Here is an 18396-nt window from a genome sequence, read left to right as displayed (position 1 = left end):
AACTTCCATGAGTTCTAGGTCTCTGTGCTTAGTTTGCATAACCTGCCACACTTGTCAAACATCATAGAGTGATGGAATGTTGTGCTGGAAACTTACATTTGTCTAGAGTTGCTGTCGGCGAAAATAAACAGAACATAGAAAGCTAATCCATCTAGCTAGCTACGCTTCAATGTGTCTTGTGTTTATTTCTACATTCCATAGTTCGTAATAACAAGTCATTTGTGTTGCGTTGGTATTTATCCACTTAATGCTGAGAACGTGAGCCTAGACGGACTTTCTGAAATTGGCTGCTTATTGTCCCTGGACCGTTCTGTCCAGTAGGCTCCGACAAAGACTGTTACTCATTGTGTTTGAAACAGCGATGTTCTCAGCTTTGTGTTACTTGTACAGATAAACAAACATGATGTTTTATAGGAAAGTAGAGATAAACTATTCAAAGCTCAACTTGTGGGGTCTATGGGAAGATCCTTCACTGCAGTGACTGCACAGGACCCTGGTTTGATTTAGGTCTACTGTGAATATACCTTTGCCATTATAGTGTATTAACAAGCCAACAAAGGTAGAATATTGTCAATTAATTGCAGGGTTACACTTAGGTGAAAACTTGGTAATTCCATCAGATGTGGTAAACACAAGTGTCGGGGTAACTAAAATGAGTTAATATGAATTAATACATACTGTGCTAACTGAACGCAAAACCAAACGAAACAAATATTTTCTAACATTGTTATACATATAATAATAGATAGGATTATTAAAGCTACATAACAAACAGAAATGTTTTGCATGATCATTCAAATATAGTGTGCTGTAAGCGCAGCACTTATTCATTCAGATGGAGTAAGAAGATTATGATTGTGTTATGTGTACGCTCAATCATTTAGTATAATTCTAATGGCCTTAACATGGAACACGTAGCCTACTGATGCAGGTGCAGTCTGTGTACAAAACATTGGAGTCTGGTCCAGTCATTCAATGCCATGGCCTTTTCCACGTTTGCACCGTTATCGTTATGCACACTTGCTGCTCCTCATTCAGGCCCCAGGGGGCGAAAGCTTCTCCCGACCCCAGAGCAACGTTTTCTCCCCTGTGATCTCCGGGGAAGTAGCCTGCGGTGTTTCCAAGCACCGACCTTTCAGTTGAAACTCCTCATCAATAAAGTGTACTGTCAAACTACTGTACTGTAGGGCTCGCCTGTTCTACCAAAGGTCTGTTGTAGTCGCGTAATAATCAACAAGCTCTGTTAAAACTTTTCCCTTCATTTTGTTATAGAGTGTTGGGATGGTGACTTTGGAGAAATATGTGCGAGATGGAATCTTGTATATCCTGTCCCGCGTGTTTATTATCTTGTTGAAGCCGTCTTTGCTGACTGTGTAAATAGGAATCATGTCTTTGGCTATCACCTATGTGACTGCGAGATATTTTTTAGAAGACGCAATGGCATGCCTGTTTAAGATAGGTGGCTTTGGTGCTGTCGACCCCCCCCCCCCCCCCCCAGTGTGGGATGGTTCTTCTTCAAATTATTCAATATACTTGTCGCCACAACTCCTAGGCACTTTTTGCACAACACTTGCATTTGGTTGACATCGGTTTACCTGTAGCCCGAAATACTGCCATACCACTGAAGATGTGCTCTACTTTGGCACCAAATCGATCTCGTTAGCACTCGCAGCACTCATGTTTCTGAGGTTTCCAAGGTAAAGCCCTTTCTCTCCTCACCAGCATCTAACCGCACGCTCTAAACGGGGATGTTTGTGATTGGCCAGTATGTGATTGGTCAGCATTCTCTGTGCGTGTAGAGAGCGAATGAACGGAGTGTAGCGTATCTCATTGGAGGAGGTACTGTAGTCTAGTTTCTGTTTTATTAATGGAGTGTCAAAGAAAGGAGAATATCGCAATATGGATATTGCACATGTCAATATCACAATTTCGATCTGAATTCAATTCATTGTGTAGACCTATCTGACACCCACATACATTATGGTCCTGGATACTCCCAAGTTATGCTGGCTGACTCGAATTAGCATAGCTGTAGGCTTGGACATGTGCAGACTACTGGACCAGCTAGGCAGACATCCGTGACCGTTCACAAAGTTACAACTTTTTCAGGATGACTACTGTGACTTTTCTTAATTGCCCATTGGCTTCGTAGGTTCAACAAAACAAAATTCTCAACATTTTTGTTGAAGTTTGTTGACCAATGTCGATTGCTTCAATAACGCTCAATGTCGGCTTATGTCGGAGAACGTATGGAATTTTCATGATCATTATTGTGATTCTTTGACCTTTTCAGAGACAATGTGATATAGGTCATTGGTTCTTCTGCCTCACGCCTCAGTAAACAACAGTCCATAAACGCTATCAAGATTGCATAGCCTGTTTGATCTCTGGATAATGCACAGTTTGTTGTTCTTTTTTAGTTGATGTGGAACAGAGTGGAAGCCTCAGTGTCCATAAAATAAGGGATGCTTTTGAAAAAAAAACGGATTTCTTCACATGCCGAAGCCAGATCAATCCTGACTGCTAGGCCTAATTGTGCAATATCCTGAGATGTGATGTGCTCTGACATATAATACAGATTTTCAAATAACCCATGATGACGTGAGACTGCTCAGCAGGCAAGCTTCTCTATTCTGAATGTCCTTTCTTCAATTGATATTGAATGAGGTAGATGGTAAAGATGTATAGATAGTTAGGTGGACATTGGCTATAAGGAAGAGCACACCTGCAGGTATGATCATCAAATAAAAAAAACTAATTTGGTTTGTCACATGCGCCAAATACAACAGGTGTAGAACTTACTGTGAAATGCTTACTTAACCAACAATGCAGAGTTATAAAAAAAGTAGGTAGTTTATAGTTTAGTTTATTGTGCTCAATAAACTAAATAAACTCAATAAACTAAAGGAAAATAGTAACGCAACAATAATGAGGATATCTCTCTATCTCTCTCTATCACAGGAGATTGGTGGGACCTTAATTGGGGAGAAAAACACCTACCCATTCAAGGGGTTTTCTTTATTTTTCCTATTTCCTACATTGTAGAATAATAGTGAAGACATCAAAACTATGAAATAACACACATGGAATCATGTAGTAACCAAAAAGTGTTTATCAAATCTAAAATATATTTTGATTTGTTATTCTTCAAAGTAGACACCTTTTGGTTTGATGACAGCTTTGCACACTCTTGACATTCTCTCAACCAGCTTCATGCCGTAGTCACCTGGAATGCATTTCCAGGTGACTGGGGCTGTTTTTCATGGTTCGGGCGCTGTGGGCTGTTTTTCATGGTTTGGGCTAGGCCCCTTAGTTCCTGTGAAGGGAAATCTTAACGCTACAGCATACAATGACATTCTAGGCGATTCTGTGCTTCCAACTTTGTGGCAACAGTTTGGGAAAGGCCCTTTCCTGTTTCACCATGACAATGCCCCCGTACACAAGCGACGTCCATACAGAATTTTTTTGTCGATCAGTGTGGAAGAAATTGGATGGCATGCTCAGAACCCTGCCCTCAACCCCATCGAACACCTTTGGGATGAATTGAATTGGAACGCCGACTGCGAGCCAGGCTTAATCGCCCAACATCATTGCCCGACCTCACTAATGCTCTTGTGACTGAATGGAAGTCCTTGCAGCAACCATATGTATATAGGAACCATGAATTCTGCTCTGCGTCAGACAATTCTACAGGACAATGTCAGGCCATCTGTCTGTGAGCTGAAGCTGAAGCGCAGCTGCGTCACGCAGCAATACAATGATCCAAAACACACACTCAAGTCTACATGAAAGTGGCTAAAAAGCAACACATTTGAAGTTTTGGAATGGTCTAGTCAGACCTAACCACAATTGAGATGTGGCAGGACGTGAAACGAGCAGTTCATGCTTGAAAACCCACACATGTCATGGAGTTACTGCAGTTTTGCATGGAAGAGTGGGCCAAAATTCCTCCACAGCGACGTGAGAGACTAATCAACAACTACAGGAAGCGTTTGGTTGGAGTCATTGCAGATAAAGGTGGCACAACCAGTTATTGAGTGTAAGGGGGCAATTACTTTTTCACACAGGGGCGTTGGGTGTTGCATAACTTTGTTTATGAAATAAATTCAAAAAGTTTAATTGTTGTGTTATTTGTTTATTCAGGCTCCCTTGGTCTAATATTAGGTTTTGGTTGAAGATCTGATAACATTCAGTATCAAAATATGCAAAAGTAGAGATCTTTTTCACGGCACTATCATGCCCTCTGAAGTGCAATCAGTGGCAACCAAGCTACAGTGGGGAGAACAAGTATTTGAAACACTGCCGATTTTGCAGGTTTTCCTACTTACAAAGCATGTAGAGGTCTGTAATTTTTTATCATAGGTACACTTCAACTGTGAGAGACGGAATCTAAAACAAAAATCCAGAAAATCACATTGTATGATTTTTAAGTAATTCATTTGCATTTTATTGCATGACATAAGTATTTGATCACCTACCAACCAGTAAGAATTCCGGCTCTCACAGACCTGTTAATTTTTCTTTAAGAAGCCCTCCTGTTCTCCACTCATTACCTGTATTAACTGCACCTGTTTGAACTCGTTACCTGTATAAAAGACACCTGTCCACACACTCAATCAAACAGACTCCAACCTCTCCACAATGGCCAAGACCAGAGAGCTGTGTAAGGACATCAGGGATAAAATTGTAGACCTGCACAAGGCTGGGATGGGCTACAGGACAATAGGCAAGCAGCTTGGTGAGAAGGCAACAACTGTTGGGCGCAATTATTAGAAAATGGAAGAAGTTCAAGATGACGGTCAATCACCCTCGGTCTGGGGCTCCATGCAAGATCTCACCTCGTGGGGCATCAATGATCATGAGGAAGGTGAGGGATCAGCCCAGAACTACACGGCAGGACCTGGTCAATGACCTGAAGAGAGCTGGGACCACAGTCTCAAAGAAAACCATTAGTAACACACTACGCCGGCATGGATTAAAATCCTGCAGCGCACGCAAGGTCCCCCTGCTTGGAGCGGCCTAGCCAGTCTCCAGACCTGAACCCTACTTGTCATGCAATAAAATGCAAACTTAAAATCATGCAATGTGATTTTATGGATTTTTGTTTTAGATTTCGTCTCTCGCAGTGTACCTATGATAAAAATTACAGACCTCTACATGCTTTGTAAGTAGGAAAACCTGCAAAATCGGCAGTGTATCAAATACTTGTTCTCCCCTCTGTATATGCAGCTCAGTCATACAACACTAAGTATTTGTTCAAAGAGAATGATATCTTCGTGATAGGTTTGGTCATATGCAATTTCACCAGCTATTTTCATAGCTACATCGCAACACCGTATCAAACCTCAAACTAGCATCCATTATTCTCACCTTGATACCTGAGGCTTGTTGAGACCTTAGGCTGAGAGAGAAATGACGATCGGCTCCGGATCGTACAGGAAGATCGCCCGCTTCAAAATCTCGAGGACTCCACTGTCGCAGCTCAATTTCCCGGATGGCTTTTTTTGTTGTGTAAGCCATAAGGCCGCGTGATCTCTTGGGGGAAATTAATACAGCCTACGTTTCCCTAGTCTCCAGACCAAGTCTAAGGCACTGTAATTAGCAGCTAAACACTCAGGTGGAGTTGCCAATTTTCCTCAGAGATGTCCGACCCAGGGAGACCAGAGCCATATTACCAATAGGGGACTGATTATGCCGCTACACGCTTCATACTACTTCCTGTCCTCGAGCAACAGGTGACTCTAACCCAATCATATATTTCTTGCCAAGACCTCCATGACAAGGAGACCTCGTAGCTGTGTGGTGTAACTGACTGAGCAATATAACTGACCCCAGATTTATACATATAATTGACCCCATAATTGACCCCATTTCTCCTCCACCCAGGGTGAGGAAGAATATCACGTTGAAATAATAATTGTGAAAATATCTCTGTGTTCAACCAGGTAACTTTGTCATCATCGTTAGTGGAGCCCCTTTTGATGAAAGACAATGAGGAAGAGCGCGTTCACTGTTCAGTTCACTGTTCACTGTTCAGTCCCTAAAACCTTATTTGAGTTTTTTAATTGACCCCAGATATACTGTGGAGGTGTGCACTCTTTCCTCCACCCAGGGTAAGGAACAATGCCTGGGCAAAGTCATAATTACAGGTTACAGGTTACTCTGCCATTGCCAGTGGAGCCTCTGTTGCTGATAATGGTAGTCGATAACGTGTTCACTTTTTCAGTCCCCAAAACCTGAGAGCGGGACTAGATATCTAAATAATTGATGCAGCAAGAAGGAAGTCAGGGTAACACAAAAAAGCGACTCCATATTGTGAAGAACTAATCACTCCCCCAGACAGACTGACTGACAGAGCTGCCTGTTGAAGCTTGCCTGTCGCATCCAGCCGCTGATGGAATAATGGCTGTCCTCAATAACAAATCAAGGCTTTTTGTCTCCCAGAAGTTAACTTTAAACCTGGTGGCTCCATTTGAAAGAAAAATGCGTAATAATTGGATGAATATGCAAATGTCAGACAAACCCAGCCAATAGCTCAGAGCCCCAGCCTGTTCAAGTCTTAATTAATCTTATTAAAGGGTGTGCAGTGTGTTAAGTGTTCGGGCTGTAGGTCATAAATTAGATTATTAGACTACCTCTATATGAAAGCGAGGGAGAGGAGGTCTGATTACAGTAAGTCTTTAGGGTGGTTGGCGTTGAGTGTGACAGTCTACAAGTGTTCATCTAGTTGAGTTCAACCAAGATCATGTGGTTTAGATACAGTACTGAAGACTGTAAGATTGTCATTCAAATAAGGTGTGACCAACCAATCTCACCTTTTTAGCTGAGGTTCAGGTTGGGCTTGGTGCTCTCTGGATGGAACAAATAGGTAGTTCATTGGCAGGTGACTTCCGGTGAGGCCGAAGTAATGTTGTTAATCGATACCACAGTGGGTTAATTGAAACGATAGAAATGAGTCTCTCTTTGTGCAGACACTATTGTCATCTCTGCGGCAATGTAACCAAGGCCATCTTATTTATTTGATACTCCTTGGGTTATTTTCAGCCCATTATTGAAAGCATGAGTCAGTAGATAGAATATTTTCTTCCCATTATGACCAGATACTATTGCTGGCTATGTTTGAGATTTTTTCCCCTTTGTAATGAACTGTCTTGTTTGATCCTCCTAATCCAATAGTTGTTATATATATTTTTCCCCCCCCCCCCGATCTGCAATTTTTAAACCATGATAAATAAAAATCGCTTTAGATTTTTTTGGGGCGGTGTTCACACACACTAATCTCTGGTTTCAGTTAGGTTACCAGCAACACTAAAAATGCATTTTTGTGGCATTTTAAACAGGTTCACAGTGTAGTAATTTACGCTGTTATGTGTCTTTCTATAAACTAGTGTACCAGTGAGGATTTCCTACACTGGACAACTTGTTACATCTGTTGATAAGTCATTGATTATAATCTGCACATTTAAAAAAAAAAAATCATTGCATTAAGATATAAGTGGGGAACATAAACTCAGCAAAAGAAGAAACGTCCTCTCACTGTCAACTGGGTTTTATTTTCAGCAAACTTAACACGTGTAAATATTTGTATGAACAAAACAAAATTCTACAACTGAGAAATAAACTGAACAAGTTCCACAGACATGTGACTAACAGAAATTGAATAATGTGTCCCTGAACAAAAGGGGGGGGGTCAAAATCAAAAGTAACAGTCAGTATCTGGTGTGGCCATCAGCTGCATTAAGTACTGCAGTACATCTCCTCATGGACTGCACCAGATTAGCCAGTTCTTGCTGTGAGGTGTTATCCCGCTCTTCCACCAAGGCACCTGCAAGTTCCCGGACGTTTCTGGGGGGAATGGCCCTAGCCCTCACCCTCTGATCCAACAGGTCCCAGATGTGCTCAATGGGATTGAGATCCGGGCTCTTCCCTGGCCATGGCAGAACACTGACATTCCTGTCTTGCAGGAAATCACGCACAGAACGAGCAGTATGGCTGGTGGCATTGTCATGCTGGTGGGTCATGTCAAGATGAGCCTGCAGGAAGGGTGTCACATGAGAGAGGAGGATGTCTTCACTCATCAGTGAAGAGCACTTTTTGCCAGTCTGGTCTGGTCCAGCGACGGTGGGTTTGTACCCATAGGCGACGTTGTTGCCGGTGATGTCTGGTGAGGACTTGCCTTACAACAGGCCTTCAAGCCCTCAGTCCAGCCTCTCTCAGCTTATTGCAGACAGTCTGAGCACTGATGGAGGGATTGTGTGTTCCTGGTGTAACTCGGGCAGTTGTTGCCGTCCTGTACCTGTCACGCAGGTTTGATGTTCAGATGTACCGATCCTGTGCAGGTGTTGTTACACGTGGTCTGCCACTGCGAGGACGATCAGCTGTCCGTCCTGTTTCCCTGTAGCGCTGTCTTAGGCGTCTCACAGTACCGACATTGCAATTTATTGCCCTGGCCACCTGCAGTCCTCATGCCTCCTTGCAGCATGCCTAAGGCACGTTCACGCAGATGAGCAGGGACCCTGGGCATCTTTCTTTTGGTGTTTTTGAGTCAGTAGAAGTCAGAGTCAGTTTTCATAACTGTAACCTTAATTGCCTACCGTCTGTAAGCTGTTAGTGTCTTAACGACCGTTCCACAGGTGCATGTTCATTAATTGTTTATGGTTCATTGAACATGAATGGGAAACAGTGTTTAAACCCTTTAAAAGGAAGATCTGTGAAGTTATTTCGATTTTTACGAATTCTCTTTGAAAGACAGGGTCCTGAAAAAGGGATGTTTCTTTTTTTGCTGTGTTTAGCTATATTCAAGAAAATTCCCGATTTGATTGAAAACATATGTTTAACCCTTTCTCATGGTTGGTGTCTTAAAGGATTTGTCCAAAATCGTGTGACATAAAACATTACTTTTCTGTCATTGCGTTTATGCCAGTGTAAGTTGCCTTTTTACCACATATTATGCATTAATTAGTTCAATTAGACAATGAACTTGAACCTTGTAAGAATCCTGGATCTATCTCTCGGACAGTTTTTTTTTGTATAGAGTTCACAGAAATGCAGTGTAACTATGTAACATTTTGTGTCTCCTTATGTTACAGGGTGACAATAGTTTTCATAGGCACACAAATCCCCCAAAATGTATGTGATTGCAGAAATCTAATGGTTTTAACCGAAAGAGTCACCTTACCTTGATACTTGTTGAATGTGCATTTGATGATATTTTCACACATCGTCTGAATTTTCTGAATGACAGTCAAGTGACGAACAGCTGTTGCGATTCAACAACAGCCCAAGTGCTGGGAAAAAGGTGAAATGTCGAGAATAGTTTGGTGTCTCATTCGTTACGCTGGTGAAGACAATTGTGGTTGGATCTAATATCCCTTGCGAATTGATGTTGATCATCTTATCTGCTTGATTTACAGCAGGGTCTCGTTAGATTTAACAGAGGGAGCATCAAGGTAATGAGCTTGTTTTCCATATTTTTTTGTGCCTCGGATTGGACACAGACTCTATTGTGCGCAATTGTGTAGGATAGACTATTGCACAACACCCAACGCTATTCCTATGAATTATTATGGATATAATAACAACAAATTATACTGAGCAAAAATATAAACTGAACATATAAAGTGTTGGTCCCATGTTTTATGAGCTGAAATAAAAGATCCCAGAAGTTACCAAACGCACCAAAAGCTTCTTTCTCAGATTTTGTGGCAAATCTGTTTACATCCCAGTTCGTGAGCATTTCTCCTTTGTCAATATAATACATCCACCTGACAGATGTGGCATATCAAGTAGCTGATTAAACAGCATGATCATTACAGAAGTGTACCCTGTGCTGGGGACAATAAAATCCCTCTCTAAAATGTGCGGTTTTGTCTCAACCCAATGCCACAGATGTCTCACGTTTTGAGGGAGCGTTCAATTGGCATGCTGACTGCAGGAATGTCCACCAGAGCTGTTAAATGTCCACCAGAGAATTGAATGTTAATTTCTCTACCAACGTTGTTTTAGAGAATTTAACAGTACGTCCAACCGGCTTCAACCACAGACCAGGTGTAAGCGTTGTGTGCACATCAGCGAACCGCTCGCACACAAGGTACACTTTGCGTTGTTTGAAACTTATTATGTATATAATGTTGCTGCTACCATCTCTTTCCTGGGAACAGGCCCACATCCCCGAGACTACGGAGAGAAAAAAGGGACGGAGGTCAGGGTGCCTTGTGAGAATTTAGGGGGCGGACTATGCAATATTCAGGGGGCGGACTATACTATACTATTCAGGGGGCGGACTATGCAATGTAAACAACAGCTGGTGCACGATATCTAAGGAAGTCTCAAGGTTTTTGTCACGCCCTGACCTTAGTTATCTATGTTTTCTTTATTATTTTGGTTAGGTCAGGGTGTGACGAGGGTGGGTATGCTTGTTTTTTTGTGTTGTCTAGGTTTTTTTGTATATCTAGGAGTTTAGGTATGTCTAGGTATATGTAGGTCTATGGTGGCCTGAATTGGTTCCCAATCAGAGGCAGCTGTTTATCGTTGTCTTTGATTGGGGATCATATTTAGGTTGCAATTTTCCCTTTTGGTTTTGTGGGTTCTTGTCTATGTGTAGTTGCCTGTTCAGCACTCTTTATATAGCTTCACGGTTTGTTTTTGTTTTGTTCAGTGTTCATAATTATAATAAAGAAGAATGTACGCTTATCACGCTGCGCCTTGGTCTCCTTACGACGGCCGTGACAGTTTTGCTCGTCAGATGTAGAGTATCTCATGATAAGCTTTAGACCACACTCTACCTAGAGCGTTTTCATCTGTATTTTTCAAAGCTGTCTACATACCACCACAGACCGACGCTGACACTAAGACTGCACTCAATGAGCTGTATTCTGCCATAAGCAAACACGAAAACGCTCACCCAGAGGCGGCGCTCCTAGTGACCGGGGATTTTAATGTAAGGAAACTTAAATCTGTTTTACCATATTTCTACCAGCATGTTAAATGTGCAACCAGAGGCAAAAAAAACTCTAGACCACCTTTACTCCACACACAGCTCGCATCCACTACAAGACAATGGTGGTTACCTACGGAACAGCAAGGGGAACTGCCCCTTCCTACCTTCAGGCTTTGCTCAATCCCTACACTCCAACCCGAGCACTCTGTTCTGCCACCTTCTGGTCTCTTGAACCTCCCACTCAGTCCAGTTCAAGCTCTTCTCAGTTCTGCCACCCAAATGGTGGAACTGAAGCTAGAATCGCAGAGTCCCTGCCCATCTTCTGAATGCACCTGAAACCCTACCTCTTCAAAGACTATCTTAAAATATCCCCCTCCGCAATTAGCTTGATGTAGTCATTAGGTGTTAGGAATATGGGATCAAATACTAAACTTTTGACGACTTGAATTTTGTCCAAATACTTGACATTATAATTTTTTTATACCTTTTATTTAACTAGGAAGGTCAGTTAAGAACAAATTCTTATTTACAACGACTGCCAACCGGGGAACACTGGGTTAACTGCCTTGTTCAGGGGCAGAACGACAGATTTTTACCTTGTCACTTCTGGGATTCGATCCCAAGGTAACGCTCTAACCACTAGGCTACCTGCCGCCCCAAAATGGGGGGACTAGATATTTAGTACATTTCTTAAACGGTAAAAAATAAAATGAATGAAATGAAGTGTATGAAATACCCGAAAATAAAGTGACATTCTAAACTGTCGCTTCATATGAAACATTTGATCTCAAATTCAAAAAGCTGGAGTAAAGAGACAAATGTAAAATGTTATCTTCACTGTCTAAATGTGTACGAAGGGCAATGCACATGGAATGACAATACTAAGTGTTAAGAGTTATTTTGGTAGCTGCTAGTGGGGTGAATCAAGTCAGATGATATGAATCATACCATGGTTGGTTGTCAGCCTTCACCATACTGTACATGTGCAGTCAGTGCAATAGTGAGCTCCACACAAGGGTTTGATTTGCCTTTTCTCACTAGTGCAGCTGTGTCGTGTGTTCTAGAATGTAAATGCTAATTGTTCCAGATTGAGGGTAATTAACATGATCACGAACCTCTAATCGACCCATAAGCCTCACCTCATTAGGCAGAGAAGTGCATGATGGGAAGTGCATGTGTGTTTTATAGGACCACTGCAATGTCCTTGCCTGCGAACAGTGTTTAAATATGGACATTATTTGAGCCCACTGCCGGTACCGGCGGCACTATGAACAAACAAGTCGCATCGATGACTCGGAATTAGGTCTTAATTCGTTGCCTGAAGCGAGTCGGCTGGTGACCTTTTTTTGCAATGTGTGTTATCCAATGCTATTATTTTTGTTCACAGAGGGGCTGGGATAATGCCGTCGGTGAGACCGAAACTCAACTCAACAGCAACACACACTCCTCTGGTGGAAGAGTCTTTGATCAAGCTATTGGGAAGTAGTGTGTTGGATGCTCTGAGGCTGGGGGCCTTTGTGGAGGTTCCCTTTGAACTGAACATTACGGTGTACACACTCCCCGATGGCTCAGGAGGAGCGAGGGCCGAAACCCCAGACATGTGTATCCATTATTCAATCATCCACCCCCTGTGTACTGTGGAAAGTGCCAAGGCATATAGGGAGTGTGTGTGACGTATCCCAGACGACTATTGGGTGGGTGGGCTGGGTGTGTGTGTGTGAAATCAAATCTTCCATGGGTAAACTGAGACATCTCCAGTGACGAGGTCTAGGAGAATTGTGCTTCCCCTCCAGTTACTGTCCACTCAAAATTCATCCCTCAAAGGAAACTGTCCACTGAGTCACAGTTGCAGACTTGGAAAGTCTTATCTTTTTAGCAAGATTTCTTCAGGCCTTTTTTTTTATTTTGAAGGCATTGTTTATTCTTTGCCCTCTGCCCTCTTTCATTATTTGTGTTACTGCATTCAATTCATGCACTCATTCCAAATGTTTCTGAGGAAATGGGGTCACCTTTATCATTCCACTACATCCCCGTTCCAAAAGAGTGAGATCCCCTGATGACTGTATCTATCGTCTTTCTGTTTTGGTGAACACTGGGGTGTTTTGACGCCAACTGAACGTCCCCACTCGGAGTTGAAGCCTGGCTCTCTGAACACAGCAGATAATAATTCCCACTAACTGTGGCTTCCTTTTTGCTTCTCCCTCAGGTGATGTTGGCGGCGTCCTATTGGTCGTTGCTGGCTCCGGCCATAGACATGGCGGAGGATTCGGGGAAGTACGGCTCATTTGCGTTCGTCCCCGTGGCGGTGGGCTTCGCCCTGGGAGCAGCCTTCGTGTACCTGGCTGACCTCATGATGCCTGCTCTGGTGAGTCCTGCTGCTGCTGCAGCCTCCCGGAGAGGAGATTTCTTCACACATACATAGCACTCTGACATGCCATGCCAAACACAATAGCCTAAAAAGTTGGCCTCAATACACTGTTTAAATTGTGCATAAACCACAGGTAATATAGGCCTACCTGTTGGAAATGTGGTATAGGCGGTATAGGATAAGGGATGGAGGGAGAGAGGGTAAGTTATAAGCCACAATTTGCTGGCCTGGTCCTTCCAGACAGCAGTGCCGTGAGAGAGTGGTTTGAAGCCCGTTAACCTGTAATTGCCTGAGTGATTACACTTTTCTGCTTCACCAAGTCACAACAACCTATTTTTTTACATGGCAGTGGATGCTCCCATTTAGATGGGAAATTAGGTTATGATGCTGTTAAATACAGTGGTTTCTGTTCTGCACTAGCTCAGTGGGAGTACCACTGATCAATTTATCAAAAATGTAAGTAGGATGTTGCAATGAGCCCAAATTGGACTCAAGGTTACGTTTGGAGTTGGTGGTCAATTGATGTAAGCTAAACTCAAAGTAGGCTATTTGTTAAACTTCATCCTAACACCCCATATTCTTCCACAGTGATTAGACATAATCACAAATCATTACAGTGGTTCTCACCATCTTCTCCTTCCCCCCTTCCTCCTCATCCGCTTCCTCCCCCTCCTTCTCCTCCTCCTTTTTCTCTACCTCTACCTTCTCCTCCTGCTCCTCCTCCTCTGGTTTCCCCAGTGTGGACAGTGGGAGGACAGAGCAGCGTAGAAATGGGGAGGGGGAGATGTGGGGGTCTTGGCGGGGACACAGGGTGCCCCCATTGGGGGTCGGACCGGGCTGTTTGGACAGCTGCTGGTGTCACTTTTACTGGCTCCTAAGTAAACACTGGGCCGTGAATGAGAGAGGCAAGAGCAGGACACTAGAGAAGGCAGTGCTAGCCTAGCAGCAGCAGCACCCGAGTCTGTCAACCCCCTACTGAACCCCTTCAACCTGGTGATAAGCGCTGCCCTGTTCCTGGAACTCTTTGCATCTATCTCTCTCGCTTTCTCTCCCCGATCAAAGCTACAGTTTCCCTAGTCCCGGTCTTTTGCGTGCCAGCAGCGTCTCTAGGATAAGGAGAAACAAACGTCAGGAGGTTGGGTGACGGTGGAGCAAGCTGTTGCAGGATTAAGTGTCATAGGACCAGGCACAGTATCTCAGTATCTGAAGGCAAGCTCTTTGTCAGGGAGATGCTACTGACTTAACTGGGCCTGGTCAAACAATAGCTAGGCCTGCATCTTTTTCTCAGGCTATTTTGTGCATTGCACATCTGCTCACCTCTGTACACCTCACCTCTCTAAAAGAACATCCTTCTAGACTTGATTAAGCTATCCAGACAGGTAGCTGGGTTGACTGGAGTTTCTATGATGTTAGCTTCTTATCACACCTGTGTAATAAGCACACTAATTACCCCACGTCTAGTGGTATCCATGGTAACCACAGCTGTGCACAAGTTACAAATCGGGTCACAGGATTTTACCCCTCATAATGGGGGTGTTGCATCATGGGAGAAAACATTAGTTCCCATCCACAGCAAAGGGCTGAGTGTAACAATGCCAACATGTTCAGCCCCTCAAACAGATGACATCTTCCATGTTTGCCGTCTCTCGGGTGCCTGTCTCTTTTGAAATGAATGGTCAGAATGTTTTGGCCAAGTCATTGTTGCCCGTATTTACGATAGCACCCTGTTGATCACCGTCAGTGTTGCCTTTCACAATATTTATGCCCCAGTTTTTGATGAATACCCATGACTACACCTAGAGACCACTGAAAGCTTCTCCTTTCTCTTGCAACACATTTATCTGGTCATTTATTTGAAAGGAGAATTGAGATCTTAACCATCTTTTTAATTACATTTTTTACAATCATAGCAGTCAATACAAACTGAAATCCATGAGCATACAACATATTAATGGATAAGAGCAACACAATAAAAAAAACAAGAGTAAAATCTATAAGGTCCTGTAGTCTTAAAGTGACTCATTAATCAATGAGCAGAAATGTGGGATTGGTGACTTCATGTACCGTTCAGTTCTACACTTTGTCATGGTCAGTTCGTTTTGGCTGCGATGTCCTTGCCTGTCGCTTTGATTCGAGTCAGGGGGTAGCCAGTCTCTGAATTGAGATTTTTGGAGGCTGACAGCGAAGTCAATGCAGAGTTGTGTCTGGTCTTTCATGCAGCCAGGGTAGGGACAGGGTCTGAAGTGCCTCAATATAACTGGATTATTCTCCTAGGAGGTTGCGGCATGCTCTCTTCTGAATATGCTCCAGGTCATCAGACTGGGCCTGGGTCAGTGAGCTGTGCCATGCAGGAGCGGAATTCTCCAGGGTGGGGCGTATGTAGCTGGTGTAAATGCTCATCCGCAGCGAATGAGAAAAGTTTTATGTTGCTCTTGGTTACCATAGTAACAACCTGCTCACCTCATTGCAAGTCCTCCTGTACAATTACCCCTCAAATATTCACACTATCACACACTTTGAGATTCTGGCCCTCGATCCGGAGAGGCAGGGTTCAGTAACATTCTGCTTAAATGAACCCACGTGTCAAAGTTGTTCAGGGCCTGCTGCGGTGTGCTGATGTTTCCTGTTGTACACGTGTGCACCAGATTTAGATCGTCAACATATTGACACCTATTGTCAACATCCCGGGCTGCACTGTCTATGACCGCAAGGAAGATGAGAGAGGCGTTCCTTGAGCCACACCGACCGCCAGTCTGAGAGGCTGTCTTGGTAGCGTACCTGTTGTTGGCTGCTTTGAGGGCAGGTCTGACACCGTTGGATTAGGCATTCAATGGTGACGGTGTGGTCGATTTTATAATTTATTTTTAAGAATTTATTTTAGATTTTTTTTGTCAAATGCCTTGGAAAAGTCAGTGGTGATGAGGGTGGTTATGGGGGATGGGATGTCTGATGGCTTGTATAAACAGTCCAGGAGGGTAACAAGTGTGTGGGAAGATGATCTTTCTGGTCTGCTTCCAAACTGTCTGGGGTCCATGTTGGGTGTTATGTCTTCCTTCATCCAGGTGGCAGCGACGCCTCAGCAATTTTGGTAGTTGTGGTGTCCGGGATATTGGCCGTAGCTAGTTGACCGACGGGGGGTGGGTCTTGGATGGGCAGGACCGTGGCTTCTTTCCACTGGGAGGGGAATTCACCTTGCGGGAAAGAAGAATTGAGGATGTCGCAGACGTTGCATGCAAATTCTTATAGGATCCGCTGTGGCACGCCGTCGGGGCTGGGGGCTTTGTTGATTTTTACCACACCTTACACACCTTATGCGACATCCAGAGGCTGCGGGATAGGGAGGAAGGCTGATAGGGTTGTTGTGTCCACGGCGGTTAGTGATTGGCTGACCTGAGTGATCCGGTTGTTTAATTTAATTTGCTATTCCAACTTTGTTGTTTTGACCACAGCCAGTAATATTGATTTTAGAGAGGGTCCTTTTTTCATTCCAGCCACCAGTTTGTCTGTGCCACTGTTTTGGGTTTTCTTTTTTAAGATGAGCAGTCTGGTTAGAATATGGCTTTTTGAACTTTGTTCCTGTAGAATCTGGAAAGTGTAGAATTCTTTCCATGCCTATATTCCTTTTGAAGACGAGTGGTCATGTTCTCGATATCAGCTGTCGTCCACGGTTTGTCAGTAGGGTGCATATTCACAGTTAGGACAGGGACGTGATCGTTACACACAGAGGTCAATGTGCTATAGAAGGCAGTAGTCTTGAATGTCGCATAAGGTGTGTTCTATACTTCTTGCCAGGACTGGGTTGTGATCAACTGTCCAGGCTAGATTGTCTGACAGGATGATGCTCTCGCTTCTGTTTTTTTTGGCTCTTGCTTATGATTCTGAGTGCGTTCTCTGGGTGATCTGGGAGAACCAGGATTCAGAAATTGCAGCGATATCAACTTTAATGAACAAGGTCGCTTGCAACTCATCTAGTTTGTTTAGTAGTGGTGGGGGGGGGGGGGGTGTTAGCTTGGTAAATTGTCCTGGTTTCTTGTGGGTGGTGGTCTGGATGTAAATTAAGTTTTGCTGGAGTGCATTGTTTAAAGTTCATGGGCACTCAGAGGAGAGTTTATTTCCAACACTAGTTTGAATATCCCGGGAGTTACGACCTGCTCGCTTCCCTCTCCGGCGTCTTCTCCGGCGTCTTCTCCGGCGTCCTCTGGCATCCTCTGGCAAGTCCAAAGTAATGGGTGTCCGCATCTTTTGAAAACTTCCTAAGAATGTCAGTGAGTATCTCTGGGATACTGAAGCAGGTTGATGAAGTTGGTTTAATTGTCCAGTTTAGTGTTTTCAGGATAGGATTTCAGGATATTTACAATCTAGACTTGATAAGCCACATTTAAGTTTCAAGTAAAATGTGTACATACAAAAACAATTCAATATTAAATTAGCAGGAGTAAATAACCCAAGGTTGGCAACCACGGAACCTAAAGATAAAGATGAATAAGTAACATCTGAATGAAACAAGCATAACTTGCTTTGTTAGCCTAGTTGTCATATTAAAAATGAAATGTATACATCACTCTTGTGGGCACTAGCATATAGTCATACGTGGCAGGTGTGGCCATTAGGTCTATAACAAACATCCTTATGTCCTGAAATACCAAGGCTCTCAGCTCTGCAGGACTCCTGGTGAGGAGGCAGGCCCTCAGCATAGCTACGGGTGGGCCCGCTTCCAGCCACAACCTCCGAGAGGGACACAGCGGGTTACCGTGGTTACAGAACCCTCAGAGTAAGAATTGGCCATTTCAGAAGACAATCCTAACAAGAGAGAATGTGATTTTTGAGAGGAGTAGGATGACTATAGTGCTAATTATTGTGATGGGGATACCGTGAGATGAGGTGTTGCTTGGATAGCCTGTAATATAATAGGGATATTTCAACAGGTTTGTTTGTGGAGGCTAGATAGGCTTTATTAATTTCATGAAATGGTAAAACTGACCTCATTACTAAACTATGACCTGAATTAATCAGCCTGTTTTAACACAGCAGGCAGTGCTTGCTTCCCTGTCCACCCCTAAAGGACTTAATGAGTTCTCCCATCTGACTC

General features: G+C 43.5%; 1 protein-coding gene across 2 annotated transcripts in view; it reads left to right on the top strand.

The window, feature by feature from the left end:
• Positions 1–18396, top strand: part of LOC129836315 (zinc transporter ZIP11-like) — a 144499-nt gene that overhangs the window by 6782 nt on the left and 119321 nt on the right. For both annotated transcript variants that reach the window (XM_055902438.1, XM_055902357.1), the window contains exon 4: positions 13146–13304. In XM_055902438.1, coding sequence (XP_055758413.1) covers positions 13146–13304 — 159 coding nt within the window. The remainder of the gene's footprint in view (positions 1–13145; positions 13305–18396) is intronic.

The sequence above is a fragment of the Salvelinus fontinalis genome, chromosome 1 (genome assembly GCF_029448725.1).
Source record: "Salvelinus fontinalis isolate EN_2023a chromosome 1, ASM2944872v1, whole genome shotgun sequence".
NCBI lineage: Eukaryota > Metazoa > Chordata > Actinopteri > Salmoniformes > Salmonidae > Salvelinus > Salvelinus fontinalis.
This window is presented reverse-complemented; position numbering and strand designations above follow the sequence as displayed.